General features: G+C 36.7%; 1 protein-coding gene across 2 annotated transcripts in view; it reads left to right on the top strand.

Moving 5' to 3' along the window:
- Positions 1 to 27,132, top strand: part of NAV3 (neuron navigator 3) — a 343,145-nt gene that overhangs the window by 123,461 nt on the left and 192,552 nt on the right. For both annotated transcript variants that reach the window (XM_067559905.1, XM_067559904.1), the window contains exons 4-5: positions 8,688 to 8,760; positions 15,580 to 15,763. In XM_067559905.1, the coding sequence (XP_067416006.1) occupies positions 8,688 to 8,760; positions 15,580 to 15,763 (257 nt within the window). The remainder of the gene's footprint in view (positions 1 to 8,687; positions 8,761 to 15,579; positions 15,764 to 27,132) is intronic.

The raw sequence follows: 27,132 nt of genomic DNA, 5'->3' as shown, positions 1-27,132 counted from the left end.
TTTGGGAAACATGCAGGACATAGTGGACGGGTTTACCACAATGGGGTTCCCAAACTGTGGTGGGGTGATAGATGGCATGCTTATCCCTAACTTGGCATTGGACCACCTTGCCACAGAGTACATAAACCGAAAGGGATACTTCTCAATGGTGTTGCAGGCTCTTGTGAATCACAGGGGACATTTCACCGACATCAATGTGGGGTGATCTGGAAAGGTGCATGATGTGCGCATCTTTAGGAACTCAGGTCTGTTAAAAAAGATGCAGGTGGGCACTTTCTTCCCTGACCAAAAAATAAATATTGGCAATGTTGAAATGCCAATAGTGATCCTGGGGGATCCTGCCTACCCCTTGCTCCCATGGCTAATGAAGCCCTACACCAGGCACCTGGATGGCGAGAAGGAGCAGTTCAATAATAGGCTCAGCAAGTGCAGAATGGTGATGGATTGTGCATTTGGCCACTTAAAGATGGCTCAGTTTGTTCACTAGGTTAGACCTCTATGAACGCAACATCCTCATTGTTATCTCTGCCTGCTGTGTGCTCCATAATGTGTGTGAAACAAAGGGGGAAAAGTTCCCACAGGGTTGGGTCATGGAGGCTGATAGGCTGGCCGCAGACTTTGAGCAGCCAGATTCCAGTGCTATGCTGAGAGCCAACCACGGAGCACTGCGCCTCAGGGAAGCATTGAAAACCTGTTTTTGCAATGAATCACAGTAATATATGTCTCTGTCAGTGTGGTACCTTCCCTTTCCATCCCCTACCCTCACACCATTGGTCCCCTCCCCTTCTTAACCCGCCAACAATCCCCGAGCTCTCAGTGAATAAAGAGTAATGTTTTTTAAAGCAGTACAGTTTTATTGGTGACCCGTTACAGAGTGGGGAAAGGAAGATAATTTAACATTCTCATAAGGCTGCTTGGCCATCCAGAGCAAAGTGTGACTGTGCAAACAGCAAAGCATGCACATTCCCAGTTCTTAAAGTGACCGTCACCTCTTTCTGCTCCCCTCCACTAGCATGGAGCAGAGCATGTACTGCACCCTGCTCAACCTCCTCCTAGAGCACGTGGGGGGGGGGGGGGGGCTGGTATGAAAGAGCTTGGTGTTTGAGTGGTTTGGAGGGGCTGCAGAGGGAGTCTGTCCTGCTCTTCCTGGAGCTCTACCAGACACCTCAGTATGTCGGATTGATCCCTCATAATATGCAACATATCCTGTTGCATTGCAAGGTCCTGCTCCTGTGTTGATTTTCGGTTTTCCATGTCCATGTTTAGTTTCTCTGACAATGACATCCTCCAGGCTCTGAGCTCTGTGTCAGCAACCGTGGAGACATTCATTAGTTTGTTGAACATGTCATCCGAGGTTTTTTTTTTCTGCTTTCTAATCTGGGAATGGCGCTCTGCAGGAGTAGAACCTGGGGTGAAGGCCGAGGTTTCCACTGCAATGCAAGCAAAGTACCAAGTTGCTATTATTAGCTGTTCCTATGGGCAAAATGAAATGTTACAATGTAAAAAGAACTCCCTTTCATATTCACAAGGCAAAGCCAGACCCACATACCAATCAGTACCTATTACATGGATTGGAGTGGCGTTCCAGCCATGGTAAGTAAAAGGCCCTTGCATCCATTATAGGGAAGTCTCTGTAGCACTAAATTCCCCAATCCACATTTAACCAAGGAGAAGAATCACTGGACTCCCCTTTACCATCCCAAAGATGGGAGTAGGTGGTCCAAAGGGATTGGAGGAGGGTGTGGGTGAAATGTCACTGGAGAAAACATAGGGGCATGTTCCTGGACCTCTAACACCCATGCCAACAATATCATGGCTAGGAATTTTCTATGTTGGGGCCCAGGACACTATCCACATCAGGGGAATAACTTGCAGTGACTATATTGGTCAGGTACTGTAAACTTGAGCCATCTTCCTAGGTGACATCAGTCTCCTGAGGGTAACACAGATAGAAAGGGAGTGTTTGCTGAAAGCATCAGGGTACAGGCCTGGCCCTTATGCTGCTATGCTGGGTTCTGCAATGATGCCTGCTCATTTAGTAGCAGAGTGATGGGGAAAAGTGTCCTACTGTGGCAGAAGAAATAAGGCTGCCCTCCCCAGAAACCTTCTGCAAAGGATTGCAGAGGACCTACATGACCGTTTCCTGGAGATATCCACGGAGGATTCTCGGCACATCCCTGTGCACATAAATAGTCTGTTCTGGGGGGTAACCCTCTGCTGCAGTGGACCAACACCCAGGAAGTCCATCCCCACAAAAACACAAACTCCTTTTTTTCCCACAAATAAGAAGCTGGAATGGGGACATAACCACAGAAATGTGATTTGCTATACACACTCACCAGATGTGTCTTACCCGGCATCTCGGTCAGTAACGCTGTCCTGTATCCAGCTGGGCTGCTCTGGGGTAACAAAAAGGTCCTGGCTCTCAGGGAGAATGAATGCCCCGCTCTCCTGTTCTCCTCCTCCTCGTCACAGAGTCCTCCTCATTCATCCTGGACTGTGATTCTTTGAAGGTATCAATGCTGCATGGTGGCACAGTGGTGGGGTCACAGCCGAGAAACGCATATAGCTCCTCATAAAAGCGGCATGTCTTTGGTGATGAGCCAGAACGACTGTTCACCTCCCTAGTTTTTTGATATGCCTGCCTCAGCTCTTTGATTTTAACGCCGCACTACTGTGCATCCCTGTTGTGGCCCTTCTCCACCATACTACGTGATATCTTCTCGTAGATATCTAAATTTCTTATGCTGGCTCAGAGATGAGCCAGAAGAGATTCTTTGCCCCACAGGCTAATGAGATCCAAGACATCAGGTCAACTCCATGCTGGAGCGCGTTTGGTGCGTGCAGTCGCCATGAGCAGTTCAGCTACAAAGCTCTCTCCAAGCTGACCAAACAGGAAATGAAAATTCAAAATTTCCCAGGCCTTCAGGGGAGGGGCTGTCTTCTGTGCACATGGCCGTGGTGCAGCAGAGCGCGTATGTGCAGAGGGGTTACAACAGAGCATTATGGGATACCTCCCAGAGGCGAATGACATCGATTTACATTGCACTATGCCTACACTGACATTCATTCAACCCATAGAATTCAAATTCAGTGCTACGCCACTTGCAGAGGTGGTTGTATTAAGTCAAATTTTACTGCAATTTAGGTTGGTGGCACTGACATGCCAGGGACGCATATTTTATGTGGTTTATGTGGTTTGACGTAAGCCACATTACGTCGACCTACGTTGTCAATGTAGACTAGGCCACAGTCTGCTGTAGTTATTTATTTCTATAGAGTATTAAAATGCCACAAGTTTTCCCATAAAAAGTAAACCATTCATATCTACAATGATTTATTTATTACAGCAGATTTTAATACCTATCTTCTTTAGTATTATACATAATAATTAGGTATATAGTACTTGTGATATTCCTGTGTTAGAGAAGGATGGGTCCTAACTACAATAGATCTATATCTGAATTATGAACCCCCTAAATTCTGACGAGTATTTGGATGCAGGGAGTTGGTGGCTCCATTTCCAATATCCACAGTAAGGCCATGTCTACACTACCACTTAGGTCAGCAAAATGTGTGTCTCACAGGGATGTGTTTTTTCACACCCCTGAGCAACGTAAGTTTTGTTGGCGTAAGTCGTAGTGTGCACAGCACTATGTCAGCAGGAGAACATTGAAATGGTTTTATTATGTCAATAGGCGAGCTCTCTCCCATCTGCGTAGAGTGACTACACGAGTGATTTTATAGCAACGCAGCTGTATTGGTAAAGCTATGCTGCTGTAAGTTCACTAATGTAGACATGGCCTTAGTCTTTTCATTTGGTACTTTTTAAAGACTACAAAAATAAAAACATGCATTTTTTATAAGCAATTTAAAAAAATATATAAAGATTAAAGATTTTTAGCAGCAGACTCCGATTTTGTGGGAACAACTTTGCAGACTTCATTACATGCAATATCATATAGACACTATTATCTGATTGTTATCATGGATTGGGTTGGTTTCTAATTTACAGACATTTTTTCTGACTTTATTTGTTCCCACAAAATTGGAGCCAGGTTTCAAAATCAGCCCCATATATTGTTGAATTTTAAGAAAGAATCTTTATATTACCACAGAAGCTTTTGGTGACTCTGAAAATTGATCTCATTATCAAACACACAGACTCATTGGTAGCACTAGATTTTGGTATGGCCAGCTACTTGTGTGTATGTGTACATCTATCTAGTATCTAGGCAATTAAGAATTTATTGTGTTTAAACAGCGAGAGTCCTGTGGCACCTTAAAGACTAACAAATTTATTTGGGCATAAGCTTTCGTGTGCCGAAACCCACTTCATCGGATGCATGAAGTGGAAACTTCAGTTTGGTAGGTATATATACACATGCAAGGATGGGTGAGGAAGACGAGTGTTAACAAGGTTAATACAATCAGGATGGATGAGGCCATTCACAACAGTTGATGAGAAGGTGTGAATGTCAAAAGAGGAAACATGATTTTTTGTAGTGGGCTAGCCACTCCCAGTCTCTATTCAGACCTAGTCTGATAGTGTCAAGTTTGCATATGAGTTCCAGCTCTGCAGTTTCGTGCTGGAGTTAGTTTTTTTGTTGAAGTGTGGCAACTTTCAAGTCTGTTACTGAGTGTCCAAGGAGATTGAGTGCTCTCCTACTGGTTTTTGAATGTTACCATTCCTGATGTCTGATTTGTGTCCATTTATTCTTTTGCGTAGAGACAGTCCGGTTTGGCCAATGTACATGGCGGAGAGGCATCGTTGGCCCATGATGGTGTATATTACATTAGTAGATGTGCAGATGAACGACCTCATGATGGTGTGGCCGATGTGGTTAGCTATCCATCCCTCACTTTTAATAAGATCTATGTTTTGTAAATGATGTGATAAATTCTGCAGTAATGGTTGAAAACATTGTTTAAGGTACAGACTAGCTGAATGCAAAGAGTATATAATGTTTTGAGCCATTACTATGGGACTCCAAAACCAAAAGTTTCATTTAAAAAAACCCAAACAATTCTGGTTGTGAAGTGACAAAAATGTATTATTTTTATAAAATAGCCTGAGCAACACTTTGGGGAACTAGTGACAATGGTGCAAAGTTGCTCATCGATGGCCTAATCCTGCACACGTTTATATGTACATCTGTGTTTGTAGAATTGGACCCATGTTTGGAATTCCTGTGGAAATCAATATGCCACCGTGAAAACCTTGAGTACCGTTCTTTCCTGAACTAGTTCTGTACAGCTAGAATGCTCTGTAACTATCAGTTATTCTAATGAGGAACTTCATCCTTCTTAATAATTAGGATTAAAATATTTTCTGAAAAGGAAATGGGGCACAAAAAGTTTGAAGATCAGGTATTTGTGTCAGGTCTATATGACACACATCATATTTGTCACAATGCAAAAACTGCATTTCCCAAGACATAAGCAGATAGAGTGCTACTTACCCACTCTTGGTGTGTAGTAAAGCTGCACCCTAGCCCATTTTAACCATGTCACTAGTTACTTAAATAAACATGGAATTCAGAGATCCATACCACTCTTGATTGAAACAGCATTGAGGAGTGGAAGTTGGTTGAAATCTTTTGGAACTTTTGTAATTGCAAAATTACTCTCATCTGTTTGTAAGTTTGCATAAAAAGTGTTTGGGAGTATTGGGGTGTGAGTTCAAAGAATAACTGTGGTTAGCCAAGGCAAGAAGAAGGCAATTAAAGTAATGTTTATGGATACACTGAAAGCTTATAAATGGGAATACTTTAAAACAAACTTTTTGAGACTAGAAGAGAGAGAAAGTGAGGACTCCAAGAATGTATTAACCAGTGTCCTTTTGAATCTTCTAACAGTTCTCTAAAATTGTATTAAAATGCAATTATTGTCAAAAAACTGACTGTAAAAATTACATTTCAGGGCTTCAAATTTATTCTTTATCAATGATTCGCTTGTATCAAACTTGCTCAATTTGCAAGTCAAAACAAAAATTGACTATAAGGCTAACCCTGAAATCACAAGCTATTGCCTGAAAGCCAGGCTGTGTTCTTATTGCTTTATATGCTATCTCCAACCACAATGGTTCTGGAATTATAGTTTACTTTACAGTTCTGTTGATGAATCAGGAAGCAAAATGGAATTTGCTTTTCACTTCTGCAGCTATACTGTAAGTTTAACAGATGTGGCATGCAAGACACAAGTTGTAGGAAGTAGACATATGAAGTAATTAGGTGGCATTTTTATAGTTTCTTTTTTACCATAATCACATCTTAAAGAACTAGCAGTAGAGCTATTATATTTATGAAATACACTGTCTTCCAATTCTATATACACACCACATAAAAATAACTAAGACACATTAGATGATAGAGGCTGCATATGTTCCCCAATAAATCAGTTCAGATTTTTATAGCCACCGTCTCCTGATCCTACCATAAAGGGTATACACTTGCTATGAAAAGTATCTCAATAACATCATAAAGTGTGTCAAAAACCTTTGATTAAATTTTTTGCAGGTGTGTATTGCTTGAATGTTCAATCTAAGTCTTTTTTTTTTTTTTTTTAATTGCACTATCTCCAGGACTTTGTAATAGGGGAAAATTTACCTTCTTTCAAATAGTTCACCATTTGAGCTGAAAGTTGAACTCAACTAATGTATAGCTCATCTCTAGAAAGACCTTGATTTGTGTTAATCTACTTTATTAGGGAATTTTTCTTATCAAGGTATTTTTGCACAAGGAATGCAAATTATACTCTTTAAAGGCCTCATCCTGCAAATAGTTGTGCCCTTGGGTAAAGATAGTCATGTGTGCAATTGTTTTCAGGACTGGGCCCAAATGATCCAGTTTGGGTTTTGCCTTCCATTATGCCAAACGATCACAAGTAAATTACATTACATTTTTAGGTAATTACAGAAATAATGGCCAGATTCTGATTTTACAATGGTTTAAATCTAGAGTAATTCCATTGACTTCATTGTAGTTGTAACAATATATTTATTTTAAAAAGTGTTCGCTAGTGTATTATTTGTATTCATTTGTGGAAAAAGATACTTAGGAAAGAGATTATTCATCACTCCCTATATACCCTAGTAGCTCTTGAAAGCTGTTTGATCAGTCTGTAAGGAACTTCTATTATAAATGTTTATTTTCTGCTGTCTTTAACTTAGTATAATTTGTTTTGCATGAAGCATTGACATCTAGATTCTTGGTACACTCTCTCACCTTAAAAAACATTGCCAGGTGTTAAAAGGGATTCTAAGTTTTTGAGCATGTTTCTTCAAGGTGCACTCCTTGAAAGCAAAGAGAATGTTTCTGTTCATTTTATATAATATTATTTTCAAATAGTAGAAGACGAGTAGAATAGTAGAAGGAGAGCGACAGTCAGAGGAGATATGAGGAATAACATAAGGGCTTCCTCCTCATTTATTTGCAGCCTGTGAAAAAAAGATACTCTCAAGGTTAAGCACCTTTTAATCAGCTAATGAATTCATCCCCCATATGCTTTGTGGATAGAAAAGTGCCAATAAATCTTATCGTAAAGTGTGTGAATGTGCAAATAATTCCTGTTCAAAGAAAACAAAATTCACTGCATTTTCCAATTTACCTACAGGTTTATAATTAAGTGGAGGGTGACTCATTTTTTAACATACTTTACAATTAGATAATGTAAACAATGGATTTTTTAAATATCAGGTTAAACTTTTTCTTTTATCTATGCAGTTTTCATCACTTTTTTTTAGTTGCAAACTTAAAGTAAAGCCAATCTACAGAACACACTGGCAGTGCTTCATATGTCATTATGCCCATTTTTTATAGAAATTTAACTAGATAGATCAAATCATTGCTTGCCAAGTTATTAAATTTAAAATCTGTTATTTACTTTAATGTTTCAAGATTTATGAAATATCAAAAAAAACAACCAAGGCTGGTGACTCACGGAAACGCTCTTTGGAATGTTCCATTTTCCTAACCTGTTTTAAAGAGATTGTTACATTTATTCTGTGATTACTCATCTTAGAGGCAGAATTGTCATCCTTATATTGCTCTTGCTGTGTGCTTCTTTTCTTGTCATCTAAAGCTGTGCTTTGGCGTCTGTGAAATGTTCTGGACCAACCATGGCAGTAGGCATCATGACCCTTATTGAGGAAGTATGTTTTCAAGAAACTTTAACATAAAATATACTAATGGATTTTTAAAAAAATATTAAGAAAAACAGACAAGTCATCATTGCTGTGACATCATCATTTTCTTGAAATTACACCTCATCCCAAGCAAATCCCGCTTTGGCACACTTGTTGAATGTTTTTGCTCACATTCTATCATTAAGGCAGTCACCCACATCTCTAGACACACGCGTAGTGTTTAATCCTCTATGGATGCTTTCATTGCTGCTTATTTGTAGTATACAAAATCCAGTTTTATGTTAAGTAGGTGGGTTGCTGATCTGTCAGCATGCCATTCTGGATCAGGCCTTTATGAATTGTTTTTAGGCACCAAAGTGGACAATGAAAGCTTTATAGCAATGCTCTAATTAGCGGTAATCATTCTTGTTAAACTTTGGAAAAGAGCTGTAGCATGTGATGAATGTAAAGTATTCATTCCCTTCGTCCCCCCCTGCATTCTCACTCTAGCACATTTTGTAAAATAGTCTTAAATTGCTTGTTATTTCTGTTCATATTGCAGATTGAGAATGTTGATGTCTGCCTTAGCTTTCTGGCAGCCAGAGGAGTAAATGTCCAAGGTCTTTCTGCTGAAGGTAAGAAAAATACATCATCAACACAGATAATGGGATTCCTTTCTGAAAACTAATTTTCTTTATACAGATTACTTGGAACTAAAAGCCAAACTGAAGAGAGGTAGACATGATTTAGACTTTCTTTTCTTGTTTCATTAAAAAATTAAATCAGAAAATACAATATGTATATGAAACTTGGGGCAATCATTTAAATTAGTAATTTACTTTTCTGTAGGTTGGTTCCTTTTCCTTTCCCCACAGTGATTTATAGCTGCAGGGATTCCCAGATGTACATTTTTTATATGTTCAAACATAAGTAAATAGGACTAGAACCTACAAACATGCATGCAAGTGCCTTTGCCCATGTAAGTAGTCCCAGTAAAGACTATTCATGTGGGTACAGATATTGTAAGAGAACGCATTTTCAAGAGCAGGCCCAAATCTAGTAAATACTTGCGTGTGTGGTATGTATAAAATGGAACAGTGACTGAACCGTTAGGAAAATATGCTGATTCTATAGATATTAATATCTAGTAGTATTCCTTTTTATTATATTATAGCCCTCGATTTACTATCTGATGTAATTACTACTACTTATATGTGTTCATCTTTAACATGTTAAATTAAGCCTGTTCATCCATTTTTTTGCTTAATTAATGTGCTATGCTTGCATGCTAAAAGATATTAAAACAAGTGGATTTTTATCACTGCCTTTATGCAGTATTACTAAATTAGTAAGATGTGTAAAGTTTTAACCTTGAAAGGGCTTGATCACTCCTGCAAGGTGCTGAGTATTCTGAACACCCTCTGACTTCAGTGAATGTTGTGGGTGATTAGTACTTTGCAAGATATGCTAAATGTTCAGGTTTGCTTTAGCACAATTTACTGAAAGGAAAAGGAAAAGTACTCCTTATCTCTCGCTATCTACATCTTGATGTGATTTTAGTAGAACAGTAAGTGTGCATAGAAGTACACTATATGGTGTCTTTGTCACATTATTACTCAGTTGTCTGCTTAGGGAAAATTACTTGCTTAATTCAAAGTATTACATATTTAGTTCAGATACCATCCATTCTCTATTATATCTATCCATATACTAATAAGAATACTTAGCATTTATATAATGCCTTTCATCTGAAATGCCCATAGTACTTTACAAATTGAATTTATAGTGAGGCATAATTTGGATATGAAATCATGGTGTTTTGCACTATCAAACGTGAGAAAAGCCAATAATTTATTTACAGGATAGTATATCTATACCATAATGTAGCAAGTTCTAGATGAAAACCCCTTCTTAATTCTATTTGTTGTTTAATAAAAATAATCAGTATGCACTGAAATTCACTCCTTCATCCGTACCGTCTGCTTTGCTCAGATAACACACTGTAGGTGCTAATAATCTAATAAAAGTATATTAAATACAGAAAATTAATTTTTAAAGACTTGATCAATCTTTAAAACCTAATTCTTCTTAAAATGGTGAATACACTTTTCACAGTCTTTTTTTTATTCGTATTTTAATGCAAGTATGTCTGTTTTATTTATACTATAAAAATACATTTTTTACTGATAAAAATATTCTCAACATTTGCAGCAGACAGATGGCTTCTCTAGCTATTTTAAAGAAAGAAAAGCTTGATCCAGTATTTCCAAGACTGTTATTGAAGCCAGTGGGAGTTTTTAGTGCTCTGGTAATGCAGGATCAGGGTGTCAGTATATAGAGGTTTTGGGTGAAATTCTGGCCCCATTAAGTCAATGGCAAAACTCCCATTGACTTCAGTGACACCGGATTTCATTCTTTGTTTACTGGAGAAGTAAAAACGTTACAAAACATTGCATTATCATCTAGAATTCTATACCCACTGCATTTTGATTATTTATTTGGCTATCCTATATTAGGACATTCCCTGTGGCTGTTATCAGACAGTAATTCATAATGTGTATTATAAAACAGTGATGCTGAATTAAATGCTCTAAGGAGAGACAGTCTACTGGGATTAGTGAAAACATCTTTTTTTAAAAAAATAATGATGCCAACTGAATCTAGCAATACTTGAAAGGCAAAGCCACGAATTTATCCTTCTCTTTTATGACATAATGCACCAAGATTTTTATCCTGCTTAAATCAGTATACAGCAAAATGGAGAGGTTCCAAAACCACATATATTGTATTGTCATTATATCTTCATTTTCTGTAGACTTTTTGGTAACATTGTGTCTCTTTCTTTAGTCATAAATGCTTGTTTTTAAATGCTGTTGTGTCCTTATTGGTTTTCGGTGTTTCACTATAAAAATAATGATTTTGTATTAGAAAACATCTAAATACTCTCTTATTAATTTTTGTGTTGTGTTGAAACCATAAATAATAACAATAAAGACAATTAAAAAAGTAAGCCACAAAGTTCCTTCCAAAGAATACTGATACAAACTTTGAGTTTTAAAGTAAGGTTCAAAATTCTTGGGCTATATTATGCTCTCATTCACACTGGTGTAAATCTGGAGTAAGTTCTTAGACATTATTGATTTAAATGAACTTACTCCTGATTTACACCAGTGTGACAGAAAGCAGAAAGTTGACTCCCTTTAGTTTATTTCTTCAGCATGAACTAAATGGAACAGTACAGCTCCTCTTTAGGAGTGGTAATTAAGGAAATGAGAAATATAATTCATCCCTTTTTCCTTAGAAAATGCAACTTGAGCTTTTAAGAGACTGTTGCACTCTTTTGTCAGAATATTTATGTTTAAAGCTGGTTATCTGGATTTTATAAACTAGTAAGTCTGTTTCTTGTAATAGGCTTTGGTGAATGGTGGGTTATTCATCAGTGCATGCTGCAAACAGTCACAGGAGCAGTAAAACCTAATGTCCTAACAAAGGGTTTCACAACCAGCTGCCACCTGATTTTGACACTTGAAAAAGGAGACACTGAACAGAAGTAATGTTCAAAAACTGTATTGTACAATCACCACTGGAGAACCCAAAGGATAATAAAGAATAAAACAGTAGCATCAAAAGGTAACCTTTTTTTTTTCCAAGTGTAAATATATACATATTTAGAAAATGCTTTTGGGTTCTTCAGTTGTAAGAGAAATCTTAACAGCTTTGCAGGTCTGAAACTATGGTACTAAAAATAATTGTTTTCTATCTCTGAGTTTTTTCCAAAATCCATACATTATAAAGCACACAGGTATCTACACATGTTTTGGGGTCATATTCTAACAACCCTGTTTTTAGCTGTTCATTTTTTTAAACTTGCAGTTTCTATTGGAAAAAAAATAACTATGATGTTGCTGCCAACAATTTGAGTTTTAAAGTTATTTAATCTGATTATCTAAGGTTGAGACAAGATTATCACATCATTATTCAGTATTACATCAGGTGTAATCAGAAAATAAGTTGGAAACTGTTAGACAGCTGGCATGATAGGCACAATTTATTAGGAGGGGAGGATTGGAGACTGTAATTCATCATTTCTGTTAAAGGAAATGGTTTCTTAAAAATCCCTTTTCTTGTACATACCGTACCATAATAAATAATTCTGGTAATGATAAGAAATAAGTATTCATATTACTCATGACCTCATATTACTCATGAGTAGCTCATTTTGACAAACAAATTATGCCTTTCCCAGGTCTGCTACAGAAACTTGTGAAAAGCTGTTGGTTTCATCAAACTGATAAAAGACAAAGTTCAAAACTGGTCATATCCTGCCTTAGAAGTAGATCAAAATTTGGTTTAAGATGGAAGTGGTAGGTGAGATATTTAACTTAAAAACAGATGGATTTTGGTTTTGCAAAGAGAAGATTCTTTTTTTATTAATTATTTAGGGTCTCACAAATTAGCTTATTGCTATAAAATGATCAATAAACAAACCATTATCAGGTACAGAAAATAATTTTAAAATAGAATTATGCTTAAAATGTCATTAGTGAGGTTGTCTTTTTGAAGATTGTTTTTTTTTTTTTTAAAGTTGTTTCACTGTTGTTTCAGTGTGTTTTAAATGGAGCCCATCTGCCTGAACTAGAAGCCAAATGTGGCTTCAGAACTTCTGGTTTCATAAAAGGACATAAAATGTAGGAAGTGTTCTTCTATACATCTTTGGTGATTCCTTGGGAAGCTGAAATGTCTTATGGCAATTTTCATAGCATTCTGTTCACATTTTCCCCTGATTAAAATAGGCTTTAATGTCCAAGGCTGTGTTTGCTGTTGTTTAATGGGACAAATGTAAGTTGGCTGCTATGTTTTGCTGACACGTTCATGTACGTACTAGTAGCTGACTTATTCCTTTGTAAAGAGAAAGAAAATAGTGTGTTAAGGATATGAGTATTAAACTCCTTATGTAAATTCTGTTCTAAAACATTAATTAAAAAGTGCTACACGGATCCTGCACTTTAATACATCTAAATTTGCAGGAATAATAGAAAGCTAGTCTGAGATACTCTTTTTCAAGATAAGATATTGAACAATTCAGACTATGCATTGTTAAAAAATTGTAGGTTTGATGAAAACCTTTCATAAGGAGTGAAGTACCAAAGAAAATTGACAGTAAGATTTTGAGCAGACCCAAGTGTTCCAGATAATTTCTTTAAATAATACTTTTTTCCCCTGAGGCTACTTTCTTGACACTGAGATTCTTTATAAAATGGGAATAACATTACTTTCTCAATACCTTAATCTCAGTCAAGAAACAACAAAAGGAGAGAGAGAGAGAGGAATGTGAGAGAGAGGGGCGGAAAATACTGGTGATCAGTTTAGTTATGTTGGTAGCTGTGTAGACAGAGGAATATTTGAACCATAAAGAAAAAAGATACGGTTCTTCAGTCTTCCTTGTTCATTATTAGAGTGAGAGATGGAAAGCTAAAAAATAATATAAATGAAACATTAGAAAAGATTCAATGAAATCCTAGACACCAGATTCTGCTATGAAAAAGCTGGCTCATATATGGTAATCTACAGTTCCAAGGCTGCTGTTTTTAATTTGCAGGAGGACACTCTAAAGTTATTTGATAGAAACTGGTACATAGAAACCTGCAGGTGATCTGCCTTCATGCTGTGTGTAGTAGGATTGGTTACATACCAATCGAACACATGTATGGTCACCTGGAATTTTAATGAAGCACAAATAGAGAGAGGAACTAGAATCTCCAAAACATCCAGAGTGACTCTTGCAAAAGGATTAAGGTTCTTGTGCTCAACTTGAAGGTCTTTCACAGTACTTTCCATTCCTGCTCATCTGCTCTTGTCTCTGCTGCACCTTCTGCCTGCTTTGTGATGGCAGTGCCAGTCTGGGATGGCTACTCATCTGCTTCTCCGACAACCTTCTTCACACCTCCGTCTGTGCTGATTCCTAGGCGTGGACAGTGTCTCTGAACTGACCCATAAGACTACTACCCTTTTCTCCATCAGATCTTTTCACAATACACTGTACATTCACAGTGCATACAAAAATTTGGTCAATTACTGATAGTTAGATGGGCGGCGGGGGGGACAGCCAAAAAGAGTGGATGTGTATTTATTCAACCCTCCTCAAAAAAAAAAAAAAAAAAAAATCTATCTATCTATTACATTTTACATATATATTTTACATATATATGTGTGTATATATATATATATATTCACTATACACTATATACACATTATATACATTTTACATGAATACATTTTACACATATAGGTACATATGTGTGTGTGTGTGTGCATATATATATATATATATATACACATACACACACACTATATGCTATAGACACACACACATATATATATATACACACTATATACTATAGTATATATAGATACTAGCAATATACATACACACCTTTTACATATCTAACTATCTATCTATCTATGTAAAAGATGTGTATGTGTATTGCTAGTATCTCTGTCACCCACCTTTTGAATGTTGCCTCTTTTTTTAGATTGTAGGTTCACTGTGTTCCTGGATGTGGACAATGTGTAGCACATAGCCAAAATACAAATAATAATAAAGGGCGTACATGTTACCAATCTGCTGCATTTCATAGCAGAAATGAAAAAAGGCCAGACATTAGGAACAAACGCAGTAGAGGTGTAAACTTAAATTCTGAATTAGAAGGAAAGAAGATTGCAACCGCCTTTGTGGAAGGATTATTGATTGCAGTTTTGATATGTTATGTCTTGGGGATTGTGAACTCTTTTGTCCAATTCACATTCTCTAGAAGTGTGGACAATGTACTGAAAATGGGGTTAAATCCCCTAAAACGCTTGATCTCTCCAGTTGGACAGCAAACTACATTTGATTAAACCTGTTTGCATATCATTTTCTCAAATAGAATTGTTTTATTTTAAATGTTGGGTTGGGAGAATTTTGATTAAGAAATATAAAGAACTTCTTTAATAATTGTACTCTTGTCCCCTATACCTCTCAGAAGTCTTTGTAGTGATTTTAAGCAGACAGAGTATATTGATTTCATATTCATTGCAGATCATTTGAGCTCTTTAGGGCTGTATTGCATTAGAAATTCTGCTTCTGTTTGTGTTCATATATACATGACTAATTGTGGGTAGCGTTAGAGACAGATATGTAATACAGTGTTAAGAACAATCGACTACCATGTTTGCAAACCTTCAGTAATGGAGACGTCACATAACAAGCAACAATGACTGATAATTAAGCAATAATTGCAGTAACAATGCAAATAAGCAATAGTGATACCCTAATATGATGCTTGAATACATATATGCACATGTATATATACACATATCTATATGTGCATATAGACACACATAAAATATGCACACCTACTTATAGAAAAGTGAAAGTCTAACTATGGTGTTTTCACTTCTTTTTTTTTTTACAGAAATAAGGAATGGAAATTTGAAAGCCATTTTAGGGCTGTTTTTCAGTTTGTCTCGGTACAAACAGCAGCAGCATCATCAGCAACAATACTACCAATCTTTGGTAGAGCTACAACAGCACGTCTCTCATTCTTCACCTCCAGCTGAAATCAGCCAATCCAAAACACAGCAAGATATGCAGTCCAGGTAGGTCTAAATATTTTCCCAGATAAAAGGACCTTTTTGTTTGTCTGTTTACAAAAAGGCCTCGAGCTCGCTCTGTTTGAGCAGAAATTTATAGAGGGTCAAGACCAGTAAAATCTTGTCACTAACGAACTATTTAAAAGCCTTCAGCATTTTAGTTAGCTGTTATTTTGATATACATGTGTGTACAATAGATATTTGAAGTGCCGAGGTGGTTTAGCAATTGTATTCCTTTGAAGCAGAGCTGGATGAACAATAAATGTTTATCACCAATGTTTGGTTGAATTTTTTAATGTTTTTTGACTGTGTTCATGAACTTTTGTGTTTGCTGTCCACAAATGTTCTAGAAAATGACTTTACTGGCCTGGGTGTTACAGAAAACAGCATATTATAAGTGAATATTAGAAAATATCCATGGAATGCAAATTATGCATTTGTTCACAGGAGTATCTCACCAAAAACATAATTCTTAGCGTTAAACTCATCCACTCAGGGAAAAGAAGCAATACCGACTCATATGTGTGCCTAATCAAAACCAGCTAGCACACCTCATATATAGCATATTGACCACTTGCAATGAATTTTACATGCCTAGTCTCCACAGCAAGAGTCATTTGCCCAAATTATTCAGTGAATAATTTTAAATAATGAACAAACTAGAAAAAATATTAACCTATTGGACGACAGTTCACAATAAATGAACAAGCTTCCTAATGCTTTATTTTCTGTGAATTATTTTCGCAGTTCTACATGAGGAGTTTAAAAGAAAAAAAAGCGGAAAGGGCCAGAAGGCTTTTCACAATGGGTTTGGTTTATGTGTTAGCTATTGAAACCCATTGAATTCACAGTGGTGGAATTTTTAGCTGTTGCATTCCGTTGGCTCCACAGTGAAGCTGAAAAAAATATTATGAAAGGGCAGTTGCCTATTGGCCATAACACAGGAACTATTTTTTAAACATAAATATCTCCTTCATTTGAAAACACATTAACATCATTGACTTTATTGGAAAAAAAGTAAAAGATAATACAGACAACACATACATAAACTTATTTGAACTGCAGCCTTTAGAGCAGAGCATTAATCTTGTAAATGTTCAGTTTTGTTTTGTTTCGTCTGTTTGTTTGTCGTTTAAATGATACTTGTTTAATACATGAACAGTGGCGACCGGAAAAATGTGATATGTTTCACTCAATACTAGACTGTAGAATTTTCAGACTGCAATAAAAATGTTTTGGTGCTTGTATTCATTCTTAAACTGCTTTGTTCCTACTACATGAATGTTTAGGATAAATGTGTTTTCTCATCTGCTGAGAAATTGTTTACCAAATTTCAGCTCGGGGGGAAATTTTTGCCTTGAAATTACGAATGCAGTAAAAGTAAGTTTACAGAGGAAGCGCTGGTTGGGGCGTTTTAACTATCTTATCTCATTTGAGAGGATAAGAAAATTCAGAAATAGTATTGTTTAGACTTGCCTTGGATATCAGGGTCACAGCGTTATTAATTATTATTTTTTTGCCTTCCACTGAAAATTAAACTGTATGTGAGTTTTTTTCTTGTAGAGCTCTAGTTTAAACACAAGACTGATCTTGAAAGACGCTGAGCACTCTCAAGTCCCACAGAAATCACCTGATAGTTGAAGGTGCTCAATACCTCACAAGAGGCAGTAAGCATTTTGCAATATTGGGCCCTATCTACCTTTGCTTTTCACAAAATAAAGACTGCTCTTTTCAATTTCGCCTTTCCCTTGTGCTGGAAGTGACTTTAAATGAGGTTCCCCATGTACTCAGTATTCAGAATGCTGACACATAGGAAATAAACCTTTGCTGTTAATACACTTTAAACCTAGTAAAATAAAAGAATGGAAAGGTTTATTATAAAGCAAGTTGTCAGGAATAGACAGCAGCATGACTATATTCTCTCCTCTGCTTCACCACCACCTTACATGCAGCATATACATTTTTGATTGTCTGAGAGATTTTGAAGGGAAAGTCATAATTTTATCAAGGATTTGGAAACCAGTTATTTCATTCTGTTATCCTAGCCTTTGCTCAGTAGCAGCAGGCAAAGGGTTAATTTTAAAAAGGTTGCCTTTCATTAGTAGTCATCCAAGATCTCATAGCTTTTTGACCATCTTCCTATGCTTCTCTTCTTCATTGCTACAGCTTGAACTGCCTCATTGTATTTTTTGGAGTACTGGAATTTTGCTGTGGTCCCATATGGCCACCAGAGTCACCACATGATGCTAGTCTTTCTAGTTTTGTCTCTCTTAACCTGTAAGCCTAGAGATTACATAGATTAGGGGAAGCAAGAGGGATGTAATCACTCATCTTTGTGTCTTGATAATCCCTTCGATTTCTTTACAGATATCACAGATCCACATGTGGAGTGCAGGTTCATCTAAAAGCTAGAAGAGTATTAGTGTACTTACTAGATCTCTTACAGGTTTAAGAGAATTTTCTGAAGACCAAATAATTTGATCAGTCTACTTTGTTTAGAATTTTCTCCATTCTATCCCTTTTTTTGTATACTTTCTTCCTGGCTGCTCCTTTAATGGCATATATACTAAACGTGGATATATCAATGACTTTCTCATGAAGTGTCCATTGTGTCCATCTTGTTTTCTGGCTGAAGTGGAAGGAAGTGGAAGTGCTGGTTGGTAGGAGTGTGTAAATGAGATTAGGAGTTTTGGATTTCTCCTGTGGAGATGTGTCCTGGATTTCAGAAAAGGGAGTATTCAAAGTGGAGGATCAAAACATGGTTACAAAAAGTGCAAAAATCCTCCCCTTGGTTCTGTTGACTATGTTTAAGTATGCCTTATTATGTTGAAAGCCATGATTATGATATTTTCAGAGCCCTGATTTCTGCTGCCTATTGAAGGATAAGAGGTAGAAGAGTTGAAGCCAGTTTAGCTAGAAGTCCTCTCCAGATCAGGGGTCACCACTTCACTTAGGGTATGTCTACACTGCAATTAAAAACCTGTAGCTGGCCTGCACCTACTGACTCAGGCTTGCAGGGGTTGGGCTAAGAGGCTGTTTCATTGCAGTGTAGACATTCAGGCTTGGGCTGGAGCCCAGGCTCTAAAACCCTGCAAAGTGGGAGGGTCCCCGAGTTTGGGCTGCAGTTCATGCCCAAACATCTACATCTCAGTTAAACAGCCCTTTAGCCCAAGCCCGAGTCAGCTGGCACAGGCCTGCTGCAGGAGTCTAAATATAACATAGACAAACCCTTCCTGTCCTGGGCCTGAGGTCCTATTGGCTGTATTGCTTCATTCCTTTACTACATCTGTGCACGGTTGATTGAATTTCCCTTATATCAGTGTATGCCATGCTGAGCTAGTATAAATCTGTATAGTTTTCTGTATAGAATTCTGTTGTTATATTCACACTTATAGAAGTTTGATCTAATTCTCCTTGAGGTCACCTGCGATCCCATCCATCTCTTGCACCTTTGCTGAAGGGGATAACTTTACAACATCTCCCAATGCTTTGCAGTATAGGTTTTAGTGACCAAGATTCAGGCATTTGGTTCTGAATGTTTTCTAGATGAAAGATTACCTTTACTATTTCCCTTCATATACTTGCCACTATCTTTTTTCTGCTGGTAGTTTAGGGAATTATATAGCATACAAGAATTGAAATCATGGGAAAGTCTAGTATAATTATTGAAGTTAACATTTTTCTTTTGCTGTTGTTATGGAGCAACAACAGGAGACTGTCATATAATTATGAGCTTCTAGTACTGACAAAAAATTGGTGCTCTAGAAAAATCTGCATGGAGAAATATATGTAAATATGCATGTGAAATATCTACATCACACAGAGCAACCCTTTATTTGGGTAGCCATGATTTTTTATTCTAGATATATTTTGTTATTTTTTTCATCAAAAGCAAATAATTTGAAGTGTTTTCTCAAACAATTTTGGGGTTTTCATCTACAAATAACTGACTGGAAGCTTCCATCACACCCTTTAAGTTTCTTCCAGACTTAATCCAAGGTCCATTGACATTAATGGAAAGATTTCTGTTGATTTCAGTGGGATCAAATCCTACATTCCTGTTCACCCAAAACTTCCATTAAAGTCTTTGGAAGTTTTGAGTGTGCAAATAAGGTAGTATCAGGCCCATTGAGTTAGATGTTGCTTGGCAAGAAGCTCAAGATGAATTAACATTAATGTTTCCACCTAACACAGAACCAATGATATATTTTGACAAATAATTTTTTAATACAGGTACTTAAACTTATCTAGTTCATTAAATGGTAATAGTGTTTCAATAAAATGTAACATGTAAAGTCATCTTGCACTGTTCTTTTTTTCCGTATTATCAGAAGAAATTATCCTACTTCAATAATCTATCTATTAGAGTTAATTAAATTGTACAGTTCTATCCCTCCATACCTGATCTTAATCTTCAAGATGATTCTCATAAATATAAAGTATTGTCATAAGTCTTCCTTGCAGCTATTATTTGATTATTTTCTTGCTTAACCTGCTCCAATTTCCACTGTATTTCCTTAAGAGTTCACATCTCTATGTAATGTTTAAAGCTCTGGAAAAGTCTATCAATTAGAAAACCTAAGGTTAGCAAATTATTCATGGCAATATTAGGGACATGTTCATAATATTTTTGTCTATAACAAATGTATGCAATCCATATAGTCTATTAATTGGTGCTTGTGACCCATTTTTACCCAGGGAAAATTCCCATTGATTTTTGGATAAGGACTATAGGAATGGCCATTAGAGTGACAAAAGCAGGATAACTAATCCACTCCAGGGATAATTTATAAATAATAGTTTATATAAGCCTTCAAATTCATTATGAACATATCTCTTCTTATATGTGGGTTAATGGCAATGCAACACACTTTTTATGTTACTTCTTTGTATATTTTGTTCACCAACAGCACCTACTCAAGATCACTGTGAAATATTCTATTATTAATGGACAGTATAAATTCTACATTTAAATGTATTTTTGTGTATATGTAAACCCAACAAAATGTGTACACTGCACAAGGGATATGCTTTATATAGATTATTTTTAAATGTTAACATCAACACTTAATTTTCATTGTGTAGTTTGGAGCTTTGAAAATGTCTTTTATTATGATTGCAGTTCCTCTATTGATTTTTATTGCTCTGAGGGGGATTATCTTGCTACTTGCTTCTGTCTGGTTAGTCTTTTTCCCAGCCACATACACCTCAACTGCCTGTTTAACCTAGTGGTGAGAGCATCTGAGTGCTGGTCTGTGTGTTTTAGTTGTATTGTAGTTTATGCTAAATTATACAAATATGTGATTCAAGCTAATTTCATTTGTTTTTAAAAATAGATTGCATTTTAAATAAAGTAATTAATTAAAACAATTAAAACACATTGTCATGTGGTAGACAATGTCCAGAATATTGACTCTTTAAGTCAAAGCAGTTAGATGTCTCTAAGTATTTTGTGGGTCAATTTCAAAGTGACATAACAGAAGTGTAATAGAGACCCCAGGTTGGTGAGAAATTGCATTTTGTGGCAGTAAGACACTGTATGGTACGAAGATTGCCTAGATTCATCTTGATTTAGCCTGAGATGAAAGAAAGTATTCAGCTATTACATGCGTTTCAGTAAAACACTTTGAAAAGTTAACCCTTTGCAGACAGTCTACTGCTAAATGTAGTCTAGATTATAAAAGCATTTTCAAAGATTTTAATCAATGGGTGCCTAAAGTTAGATTCTTAAATCTTTATTGAAGCAACTGGTAGCTTCTATATGATTAATGTTTCCTTTGCTGTTTTATTTCCTTCATCAATGAAACTATGGAAACTAATTTCCATTTAAAAAACGCGGACCTCACATGAAACAGTTATAAATATGGAAAGGGAAAACATCACCAATAAGTTACATTGAGCATGATCAGGATATAATGATGGATATTGAAGCCAGTAGGAGTTTTGCCATTGAGTCAGTGGGGCTAGGATTTCACGCTAGGAACCTAAGACTGCAAAATCCAAGTTTGATCCAGATTTCAAAGTTGAGGGTGTTTGGTTCAGGCCTTTCTATGATTGTCACTGGGCTTGAACCCACTGATCCCACTGAAGTCAAACGAGTTTTGCTATCAACTTCAGTGGGAGAATGTTTGGATTGTTTAGCCGCAGCAGAAAAGGAAATTAAGAACCTGATAGTCAGAAACAGAGGTACGAGAATGGATCTGAAACAACAAAAATTGCAGTTTATAGAGAACCAACAAGACTGCACTTGCAATCGATACATTTCCCAGACCATCAAACATGTCACCACTTACAGCCACCAATCTATAAATATGAAGGAGGCATCACTACAGTAAATTCTGCCACTCCTGACATAGCCATCTGGCTGGATCCATTTCAGGTGAAATTGTAGTTGCTGCTCTATAGCAGCCCATACAAAAAGAAGAAGAAAAAGAAGTAAGATTATTGTGAAGAAGCAAAAGTTCCAGCGGATGCTTGCAGTCAGAATATTAAAGGGGTGGCAGGATCAGGTTTGCTCTGAGAGAGGCGATAATGTGCTCAATCCTGAAAAACCAGTTCAAGCCAAACTCCAAACAATGGGAATCAGGCTGGCATCAGTAGTGCAGGATTGTGCCCCCAAAATGAATATCAATTGGCCTCTAGAATTCTGGAGGCAGCAGTTAAGTTTCAAGTTAAAGATTAAGGAGGCGATGTCTTGGGCTGAGAATGGGGAGAGTTAAACAAATTTACAATAAGAGAAATTTCATTATCCAAAGAATAGTCAATTTATGAAAAAAATTATCAAAGACAGAAATACCATTAAATATGAACAGTATTAAAAATTATTTAGACACCTAGTTAGAGGAAAAAATATGCAGTCAGTAATGAGCAGTAACTCAGTGGAAGTAATGGATTTAGATGGGTTTTCTGACCTCCTTCCATACCAAAATTTCCTGCATGACTAACTATGAGACTTTGCAGCTACAGAACCTTAGATAGACATCTTGTGATTTAGTTATGATTCTGCTGCTGCTTTGAGCTTTGTCAAAATATATATATATCATGGTGCTGGTGGCCTTATTTATATATGTCAGTACAGATACATGACAACAATGGTTCCATTATATTCTTTTACACCACATTTTGCTAGTGGATTCCATTATCACAGCAATACATTTAAAATTGCCTTAGTGTTGATCTTTCAACCACCCAGATACTAAAATAAAACACATGTGGATGAAAGCAAAATTCTCTCTCATTTATGGATTAGGCAGTAGCTGGCTTCAGTGAGCTGTCAGCAAAATTCCAAAAGATGGACAAACTATTTTATCACGTACAGGAATGATGTGCACAGCTTGAGATCCAGATGGATTTTGTTAATTCGTTACATTAAAGGAGCACCCTGTTTTTTTAAGAGCGTAAACAAAGTTAGGTGGCTGATCTTTATAAGCAGTTACATATATAGCCAGTTCACTGAATTGAGTTTCATTTTGCTTCTTTCTCAGAAGTAGTAGAGGGAAAATGAAGCATGTTGCATTCACAACTTATTATATGCTATACTATGCTGAGTACACAAATGTTAACGTAATGGCTATGATTATGAATTTAAACAGACCCAAATCTGAATACGAAAAGCCAGTTTCTAGTCTTAGTTACACCACAGTAAATTCAGAGTAAAGGCATTGACTTCAACGTTCTTATAGGGCTAGATGTAACTTTACAGTCTGCCCAGAGTAAGTGGAGATACCTCACTGCAGCACCCCACGACTAAGCCAAAGAATTAATTGCGACACAGTGAGTCATGATTTCCCTCCACCTCTCCTGTGTCCGATTACGCACTCTGGAAAGGGCAGAGCCAAGGCTCTCCTCTCTCTCTGTCCCTTCCCCACCAACATGATCTCATTGGGGAGTATCAACTGTGTCACTCCTGCTTTCCCCCCACCCCACTATCAGTGTCCCTATATAAGCAGGTGTGACATTCACATAAGTTGGAACATTATTCACTCTTTCTCCCCTTTGTTGCCTGAGTAGACGTTATCACAATCTACCCCAAATGAATGGTTGTTCTTAGTAACATTAATATATACTGTATATATTTAAATCCATTTAGAATCCGGTGCAGAGTGTTTAATAAGTGGTGCATTTCTTTGTGAGCATATGATGCCAGTGCACTAAGATCTTTGCTAGCTGCTTGTTGAATTTCTCATTGATCTTAAGATATTGGCTTTTAATCATTAATCCCCAGTTGGTCTGAGACCTTCCTACCTGAGGGATCAGCTCCCTCCCCATTCCATCCTGCTGCATTTGAGATCAATGAAGTCACCTGAGCTGGAGTCTTCTAGGCAGTTTAGATAGGGAGCTGCTTGGATGAACTCTCTGTGTGGGCCCCCTCATCTTTGGAATTTGCTCCTCCCATTGGCAGGGCCGGATTTAGGGGCAGGTAACCCAGGCAACTCCCAGGTTGGGAGATGTTTATTTGTAATATATTTGCTGACCAGTAGTTGGTTTGTTGGGAGGAGAAATATGCTGCTGTTTTGATTTTATAATCTTTTTGTTATTGTATTTGGTTAATTAATAGCAAGGGAGTCTAGAGAGTAGGATAGGCATTCTTTCACATTGTTCTATTAAAATCCAACCAACTAGAATATGTAATAGATCTGGTTACTAGTTAGATGATTAATTGTGTATCTAAGCAAATATGTTATGTGTAATGCAAATAAGTTTTATAAATCGAAATATTGATTTTCTGTATTAGTCTTTCAGTCCACTTCCTGGAGCTATCCCACATATGTCAGCAGAATATAGCGGTCTTACTCTAGCTTCCATTTGTTCACTTCACATAACTACCAAGTGAATTTGCACATTTTGCAGTGATTGCAAGATAGTGGAAGAAATTACTACAATAGCAAGAGCATTTCTGGCCAGAATTCACTGAGAATTGATTTTAAAAGGCAGTATATGTAAAAGTGCACATCACCTGCCCTGCGCTATTCCTCATTCATGTTAGTATTACATGAATTACAGCTTCATAAGCAATCATTTAAAATCGTTTTTTAAAATACCTGTTGTGATGTTAAGGGCCACTTTTCAAATGGCCTTTAAAAATGCACCAGTAATATCTGCAGAAACGCCCACTCGTGTGCTTCAAAATCCAGCAATTGTGCATACAAATCAGACAGTTGTGCATTCAAATGCTAATTAGTGCATAGAACTTTTTTGAGGATCTTTTAAAAGGCAAATTTGAACCTACATCAAAAAGGGACATTTGGGACTAAATCTATGATTGTGACAAATAACAAATATTTGGTTTCAGGAAAATATAGTGATTCTGAAAGATGCCAGACTGAACCTTTTCAGTCTTCTGTTTATTCATATAGAACAGTACAGCATGGTAAACTCAGTAAATAATTTCCGCCACAAACCACTGTCATAACACAGCCATGTCATTTTCATCCTTACTAGGACCAGAGGGACAGTCTGCTCAACTAAAAAAAAGAAAAGGAGGAGAGGACAAAAATAGTAGAAAAAAACTTTTCCTTTTTTCTCTATTGTTTTAAATTTAAACATTATATTAACTTTTCTCTACCTCATGTTTCAAAGGGTTCCCATTTCGTTTGCCTCTTCATTCAGACTTGCAGGAGAGATCCTAGAAATTCTGTCAATTTCCAGTCTCCTATTATCCGCCCTGGTGTAATTTTTATAGTCATCAGGAGTTCTTCTTCCTCTCCTGAGATGTATCATCACATCATCTTCTGAAATCCTCAAAAAAAGAATTCACTTCAGTGCATAGCAATACTGATTTCTCGTGACAATAAATTATCCTCACCATCTGTTTAAGAACCGTAATGTCTCCCTCACTGACTTCTTGTTTCTTTTGCATTTCAAACTGTAACTGTAATCTTTTGTTCACTATCAGTCCTTGCAATTTTTAAAAATTCTTTTAACTCCATTCTGTAATCTTTCAAATTCTGTGTATCACAGATATTTTAATTCTACCTGGCACACGTCTTGTTCTCACCATTCATTACTTTTTACACTTTCTTTTTTATGTACATTTGGCCATAATTTATTCCACATAGGGCCTGATCCAAAGCCTATTGAAGTCCATGAGAATCTTTCCATTGATCTCAGTACTCTTTGGATCAAGCCTTGAGTGCATTTACAACTAGAAGAAACAAAGCCCTTTAAAATACGTGAATTTTCCCTTGAGGTGTTCTCTGTTTCTCTCTGTCTTGCTCCACAGTTTCACTACACTTTCCCCCTTCGCCCCTGATTTTCCCCTTCCTTCCTTCTTCCGGGTCCCTAGTCTGCTGTCTCTTTAATCGTATTTACTACAACCTCCCTACCACCAATTTACAAACAGCTTACACGTATGCATATCTTCACACCTGTGAGTAGTCCTTTGTGAATGTGAAGTTAAATTTGCATGTAAATAATTGCAGGATCAGAACCATAGAGTGTTGCATTGATGCTACCCTGTGTCTTAATTCATATTCTACCCACTCTGAATCAAACATTGACTCTTTCCAATTATTTCTTATATATGGGAGACATGGCATGGTGCTGTAACATGGCCAGAAATGTATGACTCATTTTGTTGCTTGCTTTTATTCTTTTCTCAGTTTGTTTACATGAATTCTTCTTTTACTACTGTTTTGTCCTTTTCCCAATTATTATCTCTTAATATTCTCAAAGTCTCACTGCATGAGACTGAAATTACTTCATATTGTTGTACTGCAGATACCAATTAATTAGTATATTTTGCAACTGTGGTGTATGAGATCAGATTCTCTATTCATGGAGAAAAGAAAGAAAAATCTTACTTCCATCAAAGCACTACATGTTGTTGTTTTTATCAATTAGTGCCCTTGCAAAACAGATTAAGATGGAAATTAAAAACATGAATGTCTAATATACTTAAGTATGAGATACACCACATTTATAAGAGATAGAAAAGCTGTTTAGAAAGATAGCTTATATAGTGGTCTGTGTTTTGTCCTGCTTTAATTAAAACACTCTGCAACATGAGAACATGCCAAAAATTATGATAGGAGTTTTATTAATTTCTATTTATTGAATAACTCATTATTTTAGGCCCCAATTCAGCAGACCATCCTTATACAAGAAAATACTTACACATTTGCTGAATAGGGATGGATTTAGGAACATGTTTAACTGCTTTTGAGAAACTGGGGCCCTAGAAACCTCAATCTTATTTTAGCATCCCCAAACAAATTTGTTTTATCCAGAATGGATCCAAAAGAAGATGAATAGAAATAGATGACAGCAAGAACTAAGTGCAATACGGCGTCTCCTTTCTCCTGCCATCTGGTATGAAAGATTCATTATACCACTGCATCTCTTACAGATTTAAAACAAGAAATTAACATAAGTAT

The sequence above is a fragment of the Emydura macquarii genome, unplaced genomic scaffold (genome assembly GCF_026122565.2).
Source record: "Emydura macquarii macquarii isolate MOO-44397 ecotype Brisbane River unplaced genomic scaffold, CSIRO-AGI_Emac_v2 contig_2205, whole genome shotgun sequence".
In the NCBI taxonomy this organism is placed as follows: Eukaryota; Metazoa; Chordata; order Testudines; family Chelidae; genus Emydura; species Emydura macquarii.
The sequence above is the reverse complement of the archived record's forward strand: the minus strand, read 5'-3'. Positions and strand labels throughout refer to the sequence as shown.